Source organism: Diadema antillarum, unplaced genomic scaffold (assembly GCF_040938485.1).
Source record: "Diadema antillarum isolate AM-2024a unplaced genomic scaffold, OU_Dant_1.0 seq00000697_RagTag, whole genome shotgun sequence".
In the NCBI taxonomy this organism is placed as follows: domain Eukaryota; kingdom Metazoa; phylum Echinodermata; class Echinoidea; order Diadematoida; family Diadematidae; genus Diadema; species Diadema antillarum.
The window spans coordinates 1,670,800-1,692,013 of NW_027271602.1; the positions used below are offsets into that span (position 1 = coordinate 1,670,800).

A 21,214-nucleotide genomic window follows, 5' to 3' on the forward strand; every position below is an offset into this window, starting at 1 on the left:
TCATTTTTGTACAGTGCACAGAGATACACCATATTGTTATTGTAGTAATACTTTATGAACGTGGCATCATCATTATTATTATGATGATTTCATTACAATGATTTTTTTTTCAAAGCATTGTCATGGAACACACAGTTGATTCAACATGTTTCAAAGCCTGCATGGAGCAGGAAATGGTACCACAAAACTAACGATGGTTAATCAGTTTGTGCGTAAGCATAGGAAAGGATTGCACACTTTGTGTTTGGTAGAGACTACGTATACCTGAGAAGTCCCTTTAAGTAAAATTTGAGCTGCGTACGGTTCCAGGTTTAATCCCAGCTTCTAGTGAGGAAGTGCATGGGCAGGAATGCGTGCCGGAGCTGAATCAACATGGCCTGAATTTATTTCCCCAGTTGGGAGCCTGGCTTCAGGTAGATTGAAATGTCTGTCTGTCTGTGCTCATCACTCTGTATGATTAGAATTTGAACTACTGAGACAATTTCAACTCAAGAGCCCACCTCGCAAGCAGTCAATGGAGTCTATACTCTCTTTACAATAACGCCTCTTAGTCTGATGCAAGCATGTTCTGTAGCTTTTAGTGCTTTCTACTTTGTTCTCATTCTCCAAGTACTTTCCAGTGCACTGCAAGAGATTGTAGATTGTAGCATTTCTTTGTCCGTGCTTCAGCAATTTCACTTTTTGAAAGCGAAAACCTGTTTCACATCTGGCTTTAGAGTTCTTGTGATAAAAATCTCACCATGAACTAAGCGCATTCATTGCTTTCAAGTGCACACAACATAAAGGGGAGAGGTAGACCCTATGTCACCGTTCATTGTCCAAGTGTGATCAACTTGGGGAAGCACCTGCTGCAGCTCTCTGTGTGCATTTCTGACTAGTTTCTGCAACTCTGGTGAACAACTGCATTATTGACTGAGTGTTCGCACCAGTGCACATCATTAACACGCTCCTTCTATGTCTTAGATGTAAAGATACATCTGTCCTCGTCTCTGTGGTAAAAATAGAATATGGAGCACCACTGATAACCAAAAAATCAATGCTCCGTTTTATATGGGCATCTTCATCATTCCATTCATACACGGAATAAGATGATCTTCAGAGAGAAAGTCAGTAAAGTTTTGGCATTGCTTTCACTTGCTTCATCATGCCTGTTTTTCTATCATGACATGACATGAGGAAAAAACAAACATATTTACATGTACATTCTGGAGTAATTAGAGCTGTTAATTGTTGCACACTTAATCCCTCTTTCCCTCCTCAAACGTGATAAGCATTTGACCCGACCAAATATCATTTCATGGCAATTTCTGTCATAGCTGCAGTTTATAATTTTCTAAATTCTAGAGGATCTCAGAATCTGCATCATAAAAATTTTCAACTGATTGTAACTTTTCTCAGTACGTGGTCAGCCACTTAATTTCGTTGTTATCAATATTGTTACAAAATTATCCATAATCACTTTAATTAGTAGTTTTGTGACCGGCAGTGATCATGTCTTATGATCATGTGTGTAATCATCAAACCGATACATGTGTACAATCACAAATGTTTGTAAACACTGTAGTAGTTTTTGTATTGCCGGTTACGTAATCTCAATGTTGAGTTGTTCGTGGTATTCGTTTCCCACCGCAGACTCATACATTTAACACTGGTTGAGTTTAAAATCATGTATATATTAAGCTTGTTGAAGCTGATGGAAATTTCCATGCATATGAGTACAGGACTGAAAGATCTGTCCATGTTAAACTACATTGGTCGTGTCAGTCGACAATCAGACTCCGGTTATAGAGGACCGTTTTAGCCTTCTCAACGTTCCCATCCAAGGTCTTGAGAGAAATTGTTTTCCTTTTTTATTCTGCTATCTGAGTTAAAGTGCTAAACAGCAGAGTAATCTGGGAGATGCCATCCTGCTAGCCTGTTTTCCCTCGACGACAACGGCGATGATAGTTCCGTTGACTTGGCCAGGCGAACCACCAGGCGATCGGGAGCCAACGCCCACCTGCAAATGCTACACAGCAACCGGTGGGAGCCACGCCGACACCGACCCAGGGCGTCGAGACAGCGTGAATGGCAACCAGCACCCAGTGGGTAACACCCTTCTGTCCGGCATAGTCACAGAGCTGCAAGCCAATCTGGGATAGCGTCGCCCGCTGATTCGTCGACAACCCCATTCATCGATGCGTTCTCCACGTGATAGCGTCTAGCGTCGCCTCCCCGCCACGTCCCAGACAAGTTGGGCCCCGATGTTGGTTCTCTTAGGACAAAACCCTGGCCAGGTATTACATTATCTGCATTTAAGTTATCTTTCGTTGAAACGATCCCATTTAACCTTGAATTGTTATGGTTAATTTTGCTATGATGCTCTAAGCAAGAATGATCATTACGGATGGAAACTGATTGTAAAGCAAACTCCTAATAAAGGTCTGGAAGATTTATATATTTCAATTCATTTAGACCAATTACGGTCAGCATTTATTTGTGTGAACTTGACCGTAACAATATCAACATTTCAATTTTACAAAATGAGCCCCAGCTTTGAAAAGAATCTTTCTTCCTTGCAGATTCTAAAATGATACGAGATTTTAATGACTTACATCTACTCATCCTTTCATCTTGAAAAAGAAAAGTGAATCATGACTTTTAAAAAAAATCACCTATTCTCAAAAACAAAATCAAAACAGGCGAGTTGAAGTGTATCAATCACATTTTAGAATACACCAAATACTTTTTACGATTTTGCAGTAGCATTACGAAACGAGTAAAAAGAACACAAAAATTCAAGCCATCAATCCATCCTTCCCCCCCCCCCCCCCCCCCTCCCATCAGTTGAAGATGTTCTGACACCACAACATTGTAATATCATCCTTGTCTAGTCTCATCTTCCATAGCTTCGTCCCATTAAGCCCTTTGCCTCTGGGCTCTGATGCCGACCATCTGAGATCTGGAGAAGAGATATTATGATGCAGTCACCAGAACTGAAAGCAATGAAGGGTTTCAATCCATTAGGAAAACATCAGCATCCGTTCAGCAGTGTACCACAGAGCCTTGTAACTTATCACCGCCGTCTGAGCCTATCAATAGCCACTCAGCAAACGACTCAGTGAAAAAATCAAAGGTCTGAACACATCTACAAGGACCTTGCAAATAGGGAGTACGAGCATTACCCTCGTATCTTCATCTTTTCAATGCTCAGTCCAACCCTAGAGAGAAATGCTGGGGTTTCCCATACAGCATATCAGCAAGATCTACAGACAGCATGACAGAATTGATATCATACTTTTTTCTGTTTTTTTTTTTTTTTTTTGCAATCAAACCAGCTTCTATTCATACACTTATTCCATTTACAACAGACTTTTTTTTTTCATTTCTGAAATAGAGAAGATAATCTTAAAGACACCAGTATGAATTAGGGGGATTGCATTAAAGTCCCTTTACAAATCTAGTGAGAGTGAGAAACAAAGTTGTTTGACATATGGAATGTAAACCATTACATGTACCAGACATAATAGGACTATACTGATGTATAGCATTTAACAGAGAATGGGGGGGGGGGGGGGATGAATGTTGGCTTGTTCTGTCAATCAACAGGCATATGGTTGATTCTAACATTTTGCTACACCTGTGGAGTAAACAGATCAAATATGGGAGAGGGGAATCAGTGTATCACCTGAAACTGAGTGACATGCACAGTTTTGCAAGACATGGTAACCTGATGTAAGGAAATCAAGCTACAACAACATCTTCCATGCACCTTGCATGTGGCATTTGAGACCCCGGAGTGAGCGTATGCAATTAAGCAAATAGCTGCAACCATTACAGCGCTAAAAGCAGTATGAAGAACATGTTAACATTACTTGAAGAAAAAGAATAATCATTTTTTAAATTCATTGCATTTTTTTTTTTTTTTTTTGGAGAGAGAGAGAGAGGGAGGGTAGGGGTGGAAATTTCATGTCAGAGAATGCCTGTAAAGCAGAGGTAGCGTTAAAGTCAAAGTCACGAAATGCGCGTTATAGCAAAATCAGTCCGCCCTCAATGGGTTAAGAGTGCTTCAAGAGCACTCCAGAGCCCCTTTGAGCTGTGTATGAACAGACAGTTGGGATCTGGAGCGCTCTAGAACTTATGCCCCTATTGAGCCTAGTGCCCTAAACTCTGTATTATAAATTATCACCAGCATTTCAAGTGCTCCGGAAGTGGAACACAGCGCAAAATGGGCATACAATTTGTATGTTTGAAGTTCCCATGCACTCAGTGGTCGCCATGACAGTTATGTCCCTCTGAACCACTTTGTGTGTGGTCTCAGCAAGCAGTGATTTTCTGTATCATCAGATTCAGAGGGGCATATAAAAGTTGAAGTGCTTCAGGAGCGCTCCTGGGCCTAGCTTTGTGTATAAATGGGGTATTAGTGTGCTTGTACCACCTACATGTACTTTCAAATGGACTTATGGAAAAAAAAAAGACTGCCAACCTCAGGAACTTTTGCAGAAATTGTTCAGACTTATACCACGGATCACTGTCTATCCTCTTAACAATCACATATTTTCATAAGAGTCTGCAGCCCATTGCACCTATTCAGCAACAGTGGACAAACAGAGTGTGCTATGGATGGCTTATGCATGTTACTAGTAGTTGGCAAATGTTTGAAAGCTTGAAAGCATTTACAAATGTACAAAGACACACATTTAAGCACTGAAACACACACTGTCAATTCCTTGGTTTCATATTGTGCCTCCCATTTCTACTTTGAGAATTGAGCTTCAACCTATATTCACACACTGTCTCTTTTAAAATCACATATTGTTTTTCTTTTCTCCTTCGAATTTCAGTTCAATTCACGAGGTGGCACACTGAGAAACACAAACATGCCACAACAGTGCAAATAAAAACGGGTACTCTGGGTGGACAAAAGGGCTTTGTTTTTTCTACCTCTCCACTCTTCTATGTCCAGTGCAGTCAAAACAATTTTTGTCACTTCCTAACAATAATTTTTCTTTAATACAAACTCATTGACAATGCACCCTTTTCACTTGTGTTGCTTTGTCAGTATGGTGATACGTTGTTCCAGTCTGCTAGAGACCTAAATCTTCAGAGATTTTCTCTGCATTCCCAAGTCATCTCAGATGAATGGCCTGGATTGCGCCTAAGTCCTCCACATAAATTCTATTTGGCTTGAGTATCCAAGCTCTCTGTACTAAAGGATGGAGAATACCTCATGACACAGTTTTCCCCATATTCTATCAAAGTCTTCACTGGATTTTTTCTCTTTTTTTGGGCGCTTGTGTCTTAGCCATGAAAATGTAATATTAATCATTCAGCCACCAGGTTCCTGCTGCCTTGCTGTTTGTTGCATGTGCATGTGTATGTGTGTGTGTGTGTGTTTCCCTCTGGTTTCTTTCTCCTCGTGGTTAGTGCAGAAAAGATGGGATTTAGTTGAAATACGTTTTGAGGTATAAACCTAGTGTGGCGTGAGGAAGGGTTTCTGCGGATATGTTGGGCAAAACTCTGAAAAATCCCCTTGGAATGGACGGCAATCATTGTCTTTACACACCATTTGAGGTGGAAGCAATGTATCGCACCTTGCCTGGGGGAGGCCACCGTCTCCTGGGTAAGCGAGCTGATTTCTTTTCCACCCTAAACAAACTCTCTTTACAAGCTAAAAACACATTCCCGTGGCCAAGGGATGAAGCGCGTGGGTCATGCAGAGAGTCAATAACAAATTACTTGAGGAAGAGGGGAGCGCTTTGGGAAGCAGAGACACAGTTTGCAAGGCACTCGGCCGGTCGTGTCTGCTCATCAATTTAGCTGATGTAGCTTTCCTTTTTTTCTCTCTCTCTCTTAAAAAAAGTGTCAGCAAAAGCGTCGTAAATCTACTCTGAATTCAATATTTCATAACGATCATGATATCTCCCTTGCGCAGGTTATTTCGCCGAGCTGGTATATTTTGTTCGGTCTTAAATGTCATGACATTTCGCGCTGCAGGAGTCAGCAAAACGAGTGGAGAACAGAAGAAAGGAACACCACATCACACTCGGGAAATGGGGACGTTCTTCATGACTGAACACTGGAATGCACTATCATTCCAGAGCTGTCCAACAAAATGCAGCCATGAGTCCACTGGAAGAGCTCTTACAATACACACAGACATGCAAATAGAAACGCTTGATCAGATTTGACATGAAATATCAAGACGAGAAACATCACTGCTGTGTCAACAGATTATTTTGTCAGACATATCTAGTCTTGACCTGTCATTAAATCTGAAGAAAGCTGTGATATACATGAATACAAGACAACAAGTGAATGCAAAAGCCTTTTCATGAGTTGATTATTCATTCATACATATATTTTGTACTTACTTTTTTAACTAGTACTTCTAACAAAATGCAATATGATATCATTTGTAAAATGTATATTTTGTATTATGTATTATTTTTCACTGAATGGAAATGAAGTATAACCGAACGGAACTGAATTGAATAATATAAAGGTAATGGTAAGTTAGTGCCACATGAGATTAGTTTGTCACAACATTCCTTCATATACAATCAGAGCATGAATCTTGTTCAGAACCTGAAGTGCTTAGAAGTTGTGCTTAACACTTAATAGACAATAATGCATTAATAATGATGAATGCTTATGCTACCTCAAACATTAAGCTTAGCACTTAAAAAAAAAAAGAGTCATACAATGCACAAGTATTTACCAGAGACAATTCAATTTCCCCCTTATCAAAAGTGAGACCACAAAAACAAAATCACCTTGATTTACTGTATTTCAAAGACAACTATGTGTGGGTGGGGGTATAATATTGACTTTGCGCCATATTAAGTAACCACAGGAAAGCATATATGCAAAGAGTTGTAACAGATATGAAGTAAACTATGCAAAAAGAAAATTTTGGAGAGTCATGCTGCTTGTATCTGAGTAATGAAGTTGCATTGAAGGGGGAGGAGGGGGAGATCAGAGTCATGCTTGCATTGTATTCTTCCCTGCACGGCACATGTGTGCTTTGGCCGAGAGGGTCATGGAGAAATACCACTGGCTCTCATCCTATGGCACAACACACATCATACACAGACCTCAATGGCGCTAGACAAGCACAGGGCCAAGGATGAAGAACCCCCATGGTGAGCAGCAAGGGGTAATGTCATGCACAGCGTGATCATTCTCAGAACTGCATACGCCTCATTGGATATTATGTGCATTTAAAAAAAAAAGAATACAAAACATGATGACACTTCCTGTTATTTCATTCTTGCAGTTCAACATGAAAAACCAATGAAAAAAAAAATGAAGGGCTAACACAGAGACTCCAACCCCAAGCACCTTCTGATCTGGAGATTCTCCCGCTTCAAACCCCTAGCAAACGGGAGACTCCAACTTGTTGTGCGCGAAGCACAAAGTTCCTTGCAGCCGGGGTCCAGTTCTAGGGTTCTATACGCTCTCTCGTGCTATCTAAGGTTTATTTTTCAACATGCGATGACACTAAGTAAGAAATCGTTTCAAGCGGGAGAACAGGAGATTTTTCAAAAATGGGCTTTCGGCGGGAGATATCCCGTCGAAGGCGGGAGAGTTGGAGTCTCCGCTAACACTTGTCCAGTCTCCAAATATGAAGTTGCTCATACTGTTGAGGTATTGAAAGTTTTGTTGGCACTTAAAAAAGGACCAAATAGCAGATTTCAAGGTGCAGTATCATTTCACCATGCAAAACAGTCATCCTGAATACTTTTTTTCATAGTATATTAAAAGAAGAACGCATGTGTAATGATATCTAGATATACAAACAAGACCACAGTTGCAAAGGCCTTCATATGTGCACCCGTCCAAGAGAGATGTGAATGTGACTTCGCTGCTGCTCTATTCTAGTGCTACACATAAATGCTACAGCAATTGTACAGAGGTGTGTGTTGATTAGCTTTTCTACACTTACTCCGCTGTAGTTAATTTTATTTTCACAACCTCTTCCATATTTTTTTTCTACTCCAAGAGTGCAGTGCTACTTTCAGCAAAGCATTGTGTATATAATTACCAAGCGCTTTGTACATTTCAGAATTTTTATGCGTCATCATATTTGTAAGATGACTACAGGATGTACGTAAATGTGTGTAAACAAATAATATCACAGTGGAGGTATCACGGTTGTTGTAACTTATTCAACACTTTGGCCATAATTCACACAGGTAGTTCAAATTTAGCACAAGGATTATGCAAATTTCATCTACATACACACATGTGAAAGGTCCATGCCTATTACGTGCTTGTTTGTCTACGGATTGATACCCTGTTTAAAGTCCCCTGACTAGGAGGACCTCCAGAGGACATGCCGGACAATTTTTTTTTTTACTAACTCGGAAGAGGATGAGAGAGACCCCTGTTACTAGAGTTCCCTGGTTATCTAGCACAAGGTTGGTATGTTTCTATAGAAACCAGTGGGCATGAGTTTCTCCTCGAGAGAGGTGGGCAGTTTCTTGTGTGTACATATGAGCACTCCACCACAAACAGCGCAGGTCGACAGAAGTGTGTGCCATGTTCACATCGAGACCGCATAAGAATCCCCTCGTCTGCGGTCAACACAGCACAACCTCTAGATGTAGTAATAGACTCGTACTAGGCTGTCTAGCACGACATTCACACCAAATTCATGCCAGTCTCACTCCAGACTCATGCTTTGTGCCATAACTGTTTAGAGTCCCTGTTGTCTGAGGTAAACATGGCACAACCTCTACAGGCTGTGCATGTTTGGGGGGACTCTAAATGGGGTATCAATCTTAACAATGAATTTGACTCAAACTATCGTGGTACATTCAGGTCCTTGTGTTATAAAATAATGTCAATATAAAATTTGTGTAATAACACTGACAGTAAGACTTCTAAAATCCTTTCAATCAGAGTACATGTTGCAAACTGAAGGAACAACATCCTTAGTATAACTACAGGCACAAGCCAGTAGCATAAAAATGGCACACAGTACTGTAAAAACTGTTATTTTTGTGAATTTTGCAAATCACTGTTGGGAAGTGACTTTAACAACACACAAAAATGTTAGTCACCGGCCAGGCATTAGTGCACATACGGATAGCCTCAGTGTTAAAGCCACTGTATACCACTGAGAGTAGTGATTAAAAATTGTTTTAAAAAAAATTGAGTTATCACATTTATTGCATATTATGTATACTTCAGTTGTATTACAAAACATCCTACTAAATAAATTTTTTGTAACAAAGCCACATGAGGAGATATCACTAATTTTCTCAATAACCCACAACTGTAGGGGATATATTCTAGAAACAATTTTAATGAAACTATTGTTCACAATTTGTATATCTTATTATATCTAAAATATCATTCTGAAGAACACTTTTACATTGGTTGTTTCTATCCCTAACTCACATTTTAGGACTATTTTGAAGTACTGAAGCTGGGCCTATGTTTTTTCATCTGCAAATGGTAAATAGTGCCATCAAATTGCACAAACAACATCTTTTGGTGACTGCTGCATTCATGAAAATATCAACTTTTACAGTACATTCATTCATACTTGTATCTAACTTATGAATCCATACTTTCGTCAGCTTAGTGCATAATTTCTGCACATGTGTTAAGAAAAAAATGAAGACCACATACAGAGTACATTCTGAAGAAATTGGAGACAAGGTACTCCGTACGTAGCACACCACACTGTGTTGCTAATTTCATCACAGATGGAATCTCACATAGCAGTCTCTCACCCTGTCTGCCTGATACCACCCCATTCTGGCCATCTCTCTACCCCAAAGCTGCAAATGCTAATAAGGACAAATAGGTTTGGTGAATCATTCTGCAAAATCACACCGCAGTACTTTTGGTTACTTAAATGCAGATGTAATGGTCTGCCGCCCTGCCCCCCCCCCTTTTGTCCGTTGGGTTTAGGCATTTTGTGTTCCCATTGATTTTACATTTATTTAGCACATGACTTCTTCGACATCAAATTTGTCGAAATGGCCCAGAGAGAAGGAGGCACAAAGGAGTGAAAGAAGGCAAAGGGAGAACTGGGCAAACAAAAAGGGGGGGGGGGGGGTAGAGGAATCACCAGATGGAAGTGGGGACAGAAAAGAGTGTGAAGATGCAAGGCAAAATGTTTCTAGTTTCCGGTGACTTAATTGAATCGGGCGGTCCCTGAATTCCTGTTTCCACTTCCTTCCTTCTCTTTTTTTCTCGCTCACTTTTCTAAACACTCCTCCGGTTTCCACTTTGGATGAGTGTGAAGACAATCCTTGCATCCCCCCTTCCACCTCCTCGCTTCCCCTCCCCACCCTTATCCCACCTACATGGCTCCCATTCTTTCTCACCTGATTTCTCTTGTACTCGTTGACAGACATCTCAAAGAGCTGAGCATTCATTATTCCGATCCCACAAAAGGTCAGGTAGTTGCGGAACACCTGCAGAATACATGGTGGCAAAGCCCAGAGCGGAAAGAGAGCGGGAGAGAGCAAAGAGTCAAAACATGTCAGAGAATTCCATCGCAAGTCAAAACAAGCAGCAAAATTATACATCAAATTAACACTTCTTTCAATTAACAAGACTAACAACAGGTGACCAGATGAGGCTGATTGTTAAATTTTGCGGCTCTAAAGAAACTGCTCTACTGACAAACTTCTTCTACTTTCAAAGATTGGGCTCCATATTTTTCTCTTTCTCTCATATGAATATACACATATCCATGTAAAGGATTATCACAGATTCGCCACTAGATTGCGCAGTGGGTATTTTCCTTTTGGAGTAAAAATTTAAACGACAAGAAAATTTACGTACTCTGACTGTATATCAGGGAGGATCAATGAACGGTACAATTATACTCTATGAAACCAGCTTGAAACACAATACACATAGCCAAATATGTGGCAAACAGTTACCAACTAATTACGAGTGCATAAATGAAGTACAGTGCACTCCCGTTATAATGAAATGCTCGAGACTGGCAGTTTTCTTTCGTTCTAACGAAAGTTCGTTATAACCGAACAAATACAATATAAAACGAAAACAAGGAAGCCAAGCATATATGACATTCCGTTTGTTGAATACTCGTCATACACTGGAAAGCTATGTGAACAATAAAACAAATAGTTATTCAATTTCAGATTATTGTATTACAATAACGCAAGTTCCCCTCAGAAACTGCGTGACACACCAAGCGAACACACAGTGATGTGACGCGTTCGCCCATGCAGAGACTCTATAAATGCTTGTTCCGCTATGTATTTTCGAAAGTGCTCCTCAGTCCGTTACCACGGAGCACATTTCTTTTGTTTTTCTTTGAAAAGACTTCGTTATAACAAAAATTTCGCTATAACCGTGTTCGTTATAAGCGAATTTTATACCATAGACTTTAATGGCGATAATTTGGGGACCAGAAGTTTTACTTCGTTATAACGAAATTTCATTATAACCGTGTTCGTTGTAACGGGAGGGCACTGTAATGGGGGATAGAAAGACAGTGCAGATTCATTTACCCTTGCTGGATGATCATATCAATACTGCATTCATGCTAGTTGGGATTCAACGCTGACAAGCTGCATTCACACACTGCTCTATGCAAAATTGAGTTATACCACAATATTGCCACTTCAGCCATTTAAACATGGTGAAGCAAGTTGGTCTCAGAAGTTACTTTAGAACGACCACTGGTATACACTAATGGCCTGTCATTAGTTACTCCTGCTTGTTAGGCATCATAATTGCCTGGCCACCCTAAGGATCTGCATTGCAACTGGATGAAAAACCCCTGAATTCCCGCAGTGTAAAACGGTTGCTCCTCTGTTTGATGGAACACGAAAGTGGGAATGGCGTCAGTGCTGCCGTCTCTCCTGAGCTTGTTCGATAATGGAGCAAAGCCACAAATTGTGCTGAATAATACATTACGTTGATGAATAGTTACCATAATTCCACAAAGCCACTTTGTGTGACAAGCCCCTTGTCCAATATTCTGCTCTGCTGATGACTGTGTCAATCAACTTTTCAGAATGATTCTGTGAATGTGTTCGTAATTATGGTATGCATTTTCCAGTTCTCTTTCCGATCCGGTTAAAAGAAAAGGGTTTATTTCTCATATTCTCTCTATCCCTACCCTCTCTCTCTTTGTCTAGATCTTAATGTCTCTCATATTCTCTATCTCCCTCTCTTGCTCTCTTTTCCTCTCTCTCTCTCTTTCTCTATCAAACATGCACGCCCACCACTCTCCTCCATCTCTCCAAGAGTTCAGGGGTGGTGGCTATGTTTACACTGCATACATTTCCCCCTCTCCTAACAACAAGTCCATCATTTCTCTACAAAACAGTGGCATTAGCGGAGGACACGCCTTGCATTCTCAACAGCTCTACATATGCGTGCAAGGCCCGATCCACTTCCTGATGGGCATCTAACGAAGAGGCTTGCAAACACACCACGAACTGCATGCAAAATAGGAAGACTGCGAGTCGCCCGTACATCTTTCCAAACACAAAAGTTGAACCTACTTTCACATAGCTCTGAATGTTCCTTCAAGTATAAGACCATTGACATATTCCCATTTGCTAACAAGTTTGCTCCGACAGGGCAAGTACCACTGACTGTCATACTCCAGCTGATGGTGTCACAGGAGTATTGATATTTAACAATACTGTCTGTTCTTTTAGGCTATCATCCCAAGAGATTCAATGTGTTGGTATCCTTGAGTTCATTTTCCTTGTGTCACAACTGATCCTGAAATGTACTTTGCAACCAGAACAATTACTGATACTTTGCACCTGCCTGATTTGGAGACAAGCTAAACACTAAACACTACACTGCACTATCAAACATGTTGAGATGAGTAGTCTTTACATTTTTTAGTAAAACAGAAGTTTTAACTTGTACAAAAAAAAAAGAAAAAATATGCCCTACCTCATTATCTTCATAAAATCAAAAAGGATTGTATGAAATTCATATAAATGAAAATAAAATGAATTTTTATTTTACACGAAAATCAGACACTTCAAGAACAAATTACTTAAAATCTAAACATGTACAACATGGAAGGTACATAAAAATGGAGAAATGTTCTGCACTGGCACACGAGCAAGAAGGCGCATCTTATTACTGATGACCATCTACACTTTACCTCCAAAAAGATGCACATAATGCTCATCTCTCCTGGTCCACTCTGCAGTGATATTCATATCTTCATTTCAGGTGATACTACACATGCTCTGTGGGGTAAGTAAGTGCTTTGGAGGATGAGGGAAGAATGGTCAAACATCGCTTGCCTACAGTCATTTATATCGATATTACCCTGACATTTTACAGAACATAGGGTAGTATGCCAACAAACTTCTTTGAAAATGTTCCTTTTTTTTTTGTTGAAAAGCCACAAATTCCTCAGGCATGTTCCAAGCTAGCTCTACACTCACACACACACACACACACACACACACACACACACACACACACACACAACACACACACACACAATACAATGCTATGTCTGTTGATCTTGACACAATAACAAAAATGAAAGGCCACAAACACTTTAAAATCCTTTAAAACTCTATGTTGGATAACTGCCAACATAGCCAAGACAGAAATGGTCACAAATTCAAATTAAAGAGGCAAGAAGCTACTAATTCTTGCTGATTAAATCAAGCCCAAAACACTAGCAGTTCTGAGTCAATATTCATCCACACACTGATATGACAGAGATGGTCGCACAATGCAAGGTTGTGCCAAATCAGGTTAATCTTACTCAAAAGAGTGCTCATAGTCATTCTTCAGCACTAAATTCAGATACGAATTATGTCCTAATCATCTGTTAGAATATCCAAGCTCCCTGCCATAATTGGAAATGCTTGCCAATTCCTACAGGCTCACAACTCAAGAAAAAAACAAGGATTTTCAATGCTGCAGCAAGGTGTCATTTCCAAATGAGTACAGGATAAGCACAGACTGTGAGGGTGGGGATAATTAGAAATGGGGGGGGGGGGTGCTTGCATCTAGAGAGCATGAAAGTGGAGATCAATGATATCTTAAGGTAAAAGATATGGCTTGCATTTCCACGTTACATCAAGTCATCTGCAAGGCCCACTTACACTCAAGGACAGGCAATGCTTTCACGAAGCTGTAGAAATCCATGACAATGCTAAAGAAAAAGAAACAGCAAGCATCCCCTGTTTCTTGGGGCACATGTAATACAAGCAGCTTCTAAGCTCGGGGGGGGGGGGGGAGGGAGGGAAGCAGGGGTTGGCAAGATCGTAGAGGGGTAGTGCTAAAATGGCAGCTGCATCCACACACTCCCTGCATGCAAATGGTGTGTGACCATAGATACTAAATCATCATGAGAGTGTAGCTTTGCATGTAGAGGGTGAGATATCAATTTCAGGCTCATTTCCCTTAATACTAGCATGTCAAATTCCCAAAAGTTCTTCTGGGAGTCCTTTCCCTTTGTCAGATTTAGGGCAGGTTTGGAAAGTCAAGCGGAAAAGACTTAATTGGCTGGCCAATCGATAGACTGCTTTTGAAAAGCAGGTGCCTCACTCAAATTTCTTTGTTTTTCATTTAAAGATCTACCTCTGATATTATTTGTATGTCTTCAGTTTGTTCTGCACAGTCTTTCTTATTCAGTATACAGTACAGTAAATGCCATAGAAAAACTACCATTAATCACACTTGACCTTGTAGAACTTATTTATACCTTGAAATTGCTCAAAACTAGAACGAGGTGTTTAACAAATTTATCTCATTAATGGCTCCTGATATGGGTAGCAAAACTAATGGTTAATAAACTCCATACAGTAGTTTAAGGTTTTGTGGTTCTAAGTTAAGCATGTGCACAAAAATGTACAAAGTTTTGATACACATAACTTGTGTGCTTTGCACAGCATTAGGAGAGGACATGCTAGTTTGGGATGTGATGCAGTTCATGTTTCCACAATAGCCAGTGTTTCATATCTTAGGAAGCAAGTACGGTATTTAGGTGTCACTAACCAAAGCATGAAAGCAAAACAATTATCAAATGAAAAATAAACGTTCAGATGGATGTTTGAGTGACAACAGAACTCACTGTAATCAAACACATGATGAGAACAGCTGAAGAACACCATTAGAGACCAATACATACAAAACTAAGGTTATTACAGTTACTACAATTACAACAAATTAAAACCTGATTAAAAAACAAGAAATATGTCAGTGAACTAAATTGATCTAACTGTAGTGGGCAGTCTACTATAGAATGTCTTAGTCTTCTACAAAATGCCAGACTCTGCCAAAATGTGACCTTTTAATATACATCAAATTCACTGATCGTCATCCCTGGTATCAAGAATTAAGTTTCATTAAAAAATGAATATTCATATTTTCCTACTTTTCTCACTAAATGCTATTTTGCATTGGACTGTGGCAGCTGAAGCAACAGCTGGAAAACTACGGCTTTAGCCAATGTTCGGGACATTCAACAGTGACCTTTCAACAAGATTTTTGTTGGCAATTCATATCCTTCCTGCCTAATTATATCAACATTGAATGTTCCCAGCAGGTTAACATTTTAAGCTAAAGTTTACTACATTTTGACCAGCAACCTTTAACCCGCTTTCTTTTCAATTTCAATTTTATCAATAATTTCCTTCTGTTTCTATGCTACTCGCAAAATAACATCGCCACTTGGCACTCCCTACAACTGTCTTAGCCAAAGTTAAGTAACACTAGCCCTCTGACCCACGTACCCAAAGCATGTACACCTAAACCTTATGATTTTGTTGTTATTATTGTTATTATTCTTTGCGGGGGGGGGGGGGGGGGCACATATTACCTACAATGTGACTAGATAACTGAGGGGGGAAAAAAGATATTGAAATTCCTCCCAGTATTTGATGCATGATATCACTATGTTTGAGCATCAAATAACTTGTATTAGAAGCTTTATGCAGTTGGTAAAGTGAGACTGATGAAAAGTGACAGGTGAAGCAATATTTCTTTGCCAGGCTCTGGTAACTATAAAAGAAAGAGTGAACATGAATAGACACCTACACGACAATATCACCATTGTGTCAACTTCCTGTAAAAGCAAGATTATACATAATGCCTCTGTGCCATATAATACCCATGATTACAATCATCATGCCCCAAGAGCAAATGAGAACAACTCAGAGTCTATACAACAAAGCTTTCATAATATTCCTTGGGAAAGGTGCTTTTGAATTTCACTGCTTCTTAATTCCGGTGTAGTCTCTTCTCCTATGAATTACAAATTGCAAGTGGCATTTCTATACAAAGCCATAAACACCAAACACCAAAACAAGGGACAAAAAAACAAGAACTCACCCATACAGAGACCAAAAAAAAAAAAAGAAGAAGAAGAAAGAAAGCAAATGTGCATCTCACAATAATTCACATATTGTATACCAATATCCACTACACTCGGCACAGAAATTTCATATTGTAGCAAATTTTTAATCAACCAAATAGAGAATACAAAAATGTAGACAAACAAGCAGAAGAGAATGATGTATGCAAATCATGCCAACTTTCATAAAGAAAACTCAACACATTATCGATAAAGCGATGGTCTGCCAAGCTACTAAAGAGCAAGTCACCTCCCTCCTGCCCACTGCATAATTTTTTTTTTTTCGTCCAGCAGCAGCAGCAGCAGCAATCATCTTTTCTTCCTTTTTTTTTTTTCCTACATGAGTTTATTCCTTAAGATGTAGCCACCCACTGACACGGCACTGTTGACTGCTGCTGATTGAGTTGTCATGGAGACGACACATAAAATCAATCCTGTCAAAACATTCATCTGTAATTACAGGCAGCACAGGAATCGGGCTGGGTAGGAGACCTAGCAGTTAACAGCAGATTGATTCTGCATCCCTAATTGCCTTGCTTTGAGCAGAAATCCTAGACGGATGAGACCAGTTGAGCCGCCGGAGATGGAACAATGGCGAACAGATTTGCAGGCATTCATGATGAATGCAATATATATTATGTAAACTGTGAATAGGATTGTCCTTGGCAATTCTCTGAACAAAGTTCAAACTGACAGATATGCACACAATTTAATCATCATCTTAGTATTGCCCATGCCCACCTAGGAGGAAATTACTGCACGGTGTTATGAACGAATATAAATTTAAGAAGTTCAAAACAAGAAAAATGCACAAACAAAACATTACAAATTGAGTTACAGCTGTATGAAAGTATCATTGATAGCCTCATATTTTCCACTTACAGCATTGTTATGTGCTGTTCTACTGTAAGACTTTAAATATCAAGCCTGCCTTATACATTACGTCAATATCATCTGAGAAAGTAAGCATTCCCTAGAGTTAGCCTAGAGCTTTTACTACACAGCCATGATTCTGATGAGCTGTGAAAGAAAGAATAAATGGCCTTCTAGTACATTCATTTAGCAAACAAATAATTGAAATTATGAATAAACTGAACAAATCTTTTATCCCTTTTGCCCATCAGGGGAGTGGAAAACCTTTGTCTCTAATGACTACATCAAATGAAGCATTAATCTGATATGAAGGAGCAGCACACATCATTTGAAAATGAAATAAATAATAAAGGGTTTGACAAGTACCTTTGATTTTTCTTCTGTTCTTACATTTTTTTCTCTTTGGCTCATTTTTGCTTCTATATTGCATTCAAAAGACAATAATTTTTACGAATCAGATTCACCACTTTGCTCCTAAAAAAAATGCCATTACCATTCAAAATACATTTTGCATGAGTGCAGATGTCAATTTATGTATTTCTTTTTCTAAGTACATCCATTTCATTTATCTTTTAAGAGGGGATGTTGCAGTGAATATGAGGACAAAATGTATTTTTGATTTCTAGTTGCATTTCTATCCTTGTCTTATATGATCCTGTATTCCACACTGGGCACTTCAAACCCTAAACAAAGCAAAAGCTAGAGTGCTGCCAATGCTAACAAATGCTTTCAACAAGGGTAACATGCCCTCTTACACTTTGTACCTTTAAATGTACATGAAACTTACACGGCCGCAAGAATAAGAGCCCAGACATTTATGGCCTATCGCAATATTTTGGAAATTTCCTTCCGTGGATGATTCTTTCAAGAAAATGATTGATCATAACACAACCATATTCCCAGTCACATTACAAGAAACTACAAATAGATTCACTTCCTGCTATTTTGGTCAGACAACAAACTTCCAGCAACACTTTGCATAGTTTTTGTAAGTTGGTAGTGTGGCCACACATGGCTGAAACTATGAGAGGAGCTTGTTACATGATTAGATCTACTCCGTGTTGGTTACACACATCGTGTATTATTTTGATCACTGCACGCTGTGCACTTGCATTTTTTACACGCAATCAAATTTCCCGTGGCATTCTAGGAGGGCGAGCAGTTTCTGCCCCTGTGGAGCATGCAATTTAACCCATCCCCGTCACATCCCACATATTTCGTGGGTTTTATTATTTATGACCAAAAGAGGGCGTCCTATGACCTGAGACTTGGCCAGGAGCTGTAGAATGATTTTAGCCAATCACAGAGATCGTTACTGGGACTCTGAAAAATAATCTATGCATAGAAATCTATTTTAGAATGCCTCTTATTGGCCAAAACACCTACCAGGGGTTCGAGCCTGCTGAGAAACTAATCAATATTCATGTTTACAGCGCGCATGCATCTTTGTTGCTCCAGCAACGGCAGTGATTTCCTACGCGCGGTATCGTGTTATCGATAGCAGTTGAGACTTGTTGCCCGATACCTGTTTACTCACTGTGGTTACGAAGGTATTGCTGTGTCGCATTACGTTAGTGTGACATAAGTTCTGTAGGGTTTCGTCCATTTCTCTCATTTTTCTCTCTTTTGCTTTCATTTCACTCTATCCCTTTATTTTCAGAGTACAGCCGTACATCTGATCGTGTTGTGTTCCATTTTTTGTTGCGTGATTATTTCGTTTGCAGCAATTTGGAGGTGAGTTTTTGTTCGAATGTCGGTTGATTGATTGAACGTCGTTGTGTGTGTGTGACCATCGTACTTTTCGTGTAGCCTACTGTACTCGTTTCTACCTACCGTAAGTGTCTCCGCAGCAGCTCCGTCCTTCGTCATCAAGCTTCGTGTTTTCATCGTAGTATTTCTCATTGTAGTTTTTCTTCTCCTTTTTAGATTTCGGTGCAAGATATTCTGTATATTTTTTTCTACGGTAATTTGCCTTTGTTGTCGATCGTATTCGTGTTTTATTATTTTTCCACCTCCATTTCATTTTTGTGCTGCAATATGTCTGCGAGGTATGAATCGTATGCTGATGTGTTTGGTTTGAGTGACGAAGATGAGAGTGATTTTGAGGGTTTTGCGGTGGATGAGATCGGTGGGAATGACTCTAATGATGACAGTGATGTTGGTGAAAGTTCGAGTGATGATGGTGATGGTGTCATTGGTGATGATGATGAGAGTGACACTGACAGTGACACACAAGCTGACGCTCAGGAGTGGTCTAGAGACCTGCATTCTTTTTTGGCAAGGTCCTTTTCAGGACCTCCACCTGGACCGACAACAAAACTGAATGAAACGTCTACAGTGCTGGATTTTTTCTTCTTGTTGTTTCCTTTGACTTTGATCCAGCACTTGGTCCAGGAGACAAATCGGTATGCTGCACAAAAGCGGCAAGCCAACCCAAATCTCCCTAGGTGGCAGCCTGTGTCGGTGGAAGAAATGAAGTGTTACCTTGGTATTCGGCTGTACCTCAGCATAATGCCTCTCCCAGAAATGCGCTGGATGTGGAGCTCCGATGATGTTTTTGGCCATCTCCGTATCGCTAAGTTCATGTCTCGGAAACGTTTTGAAGGAATTAGCGTGAATTTTCATGCTAATGATCGAACTCAACACCGACCAAAAGAACATCCAAATCATGACAAGCTGCACTTGGTTAGACCGGTGTTGAATGAAGTTTTGGCAAACTGTGTGCAGCAATACAATCCTCACCAAAATTGTTCAGTTGATGAGGCCATGATTGCTTTCCGTGGCCGTCTCGGATTCCGCCAGTACATTCCAAGCAAGCCGACGAAGTATGGGATAAAGGTGTGGATGAGAGCTGACCCTGTGAATGGATACTGCAATGAGTTTCAGGTGTATGTTGGGAAAGAGAAGAGAAGAGGGCGTGAGAGAGGGTTGGCAGCACGTGTAGTGACTGAGATGACTGAACGGCTTCGGGGGAGACATCATGTGGTGAACATGGACAATTTTTTCACTACGATTGACCTGTTTGAGACCCTCCAGCAGAAGGGCACCCTTGCTCGAGGGACGGTTCGTCGCAACCGTCGAGGTTTGCCACATGCTGAACTTGCCGAGCCTAGGCTGAAAGTACAGGGTGAGTTCAATGTGCTCCAGCGTGGCCAGCTTTCAGCCTATGCTTGGCAGGACAAGCATCTTGTGAACCTGCTCTCTTCAGCCGATGATCCTACAGCACAGACAACTGTTGATCGAAAGCAGCGAGATGGGACTAAGAGGGTGGTCCCATGCCCTGTCGCTCTCCGTGAGTATAACAACTTCATGAGAGGAGTCGACCGAGCTGACCAGCTGAGGACGGAGTATCCAACCTTCCGTGCGAGTCGGCGGTGGTGGGTGTATGTCTTCTGGTTTCTCTTTGATGTGGCCGTAGCTAATGCATTCATTCTCATGAATGAATCTGAGGCCCATCAGAGGGAAACCAGAAGTGGACGCCCAAAACCGCTGACTCAGCTTGAGTTCCGGAAGCGTTTGGCAAAACTTCTCCTCAGCAGCCATGATGATGACGGTCGTGATGACCAGAATCATGGTGGTCATGCTCTTGGGAAGGGACCATCTCGGCGAGCGTGCCAGGCGTGCAAGAGAGAGAGGCGGCGTTGTGAGACCCGAACGTTCTGTGTGAGGTGTGAAGTGGTGATGTGCAGCAAATCCTTTGCTGCATATCATGGATGGTAGATGGTGCAGGAGAGAGCAGCGAGAGCATGAGGTGTAAGTGGTGATGTGTTTGCAGCATATGGGTGGTAGATAGTGTTTTAGTGTTCTGTTTTGTTTGAGAGTGGCATCTCACTGTGATCGATTTTCAGTTGTCAGTGCTGTCAGGATACCAAATAACGTTTCATTTCTGTTTGTAAATTTTTTATGGTAATTCATTGTAAAAGCAATGTAACATTTCAAACTGGACTTCCTTGAGGAAAAATTTATCAAACTGCTAACATGAAAACAAAAACTTCACATTACTCTGTTTTGTAA

The 21,214-nt window shown here is 40.4% G+C and overlaps 1 protein-coding gene across 1 annotated transcript in view; it reads right to left on the bottom strand.

Annotated features, from left to right (window-relative positions):
• Positions 1–6,963: 6,963 nt before the first annotated feature.
• The window catches only part of LOC139737646 (uncharacterized), a 98,941-nt gene continuing 84,690 nt past the window's right edge, over positions 6,964–21,214 (bottom strand). Inside the window, exons 14-15 of the mRNA XM_071648321.1 lie at positions 10,326–10,415; positions 6,964–7,047 (exon numbers count right to left, since the gene is read on the bottom strand). Of these exons, the coding sequence (XP_071504422.1) occupies positions 6,964–7,047; positions 10,326–10,415 (174 nt within the window). The remainder of the gene's footprint in view (positions 7,048–10,325; positions 10,416–21,214) is intronic.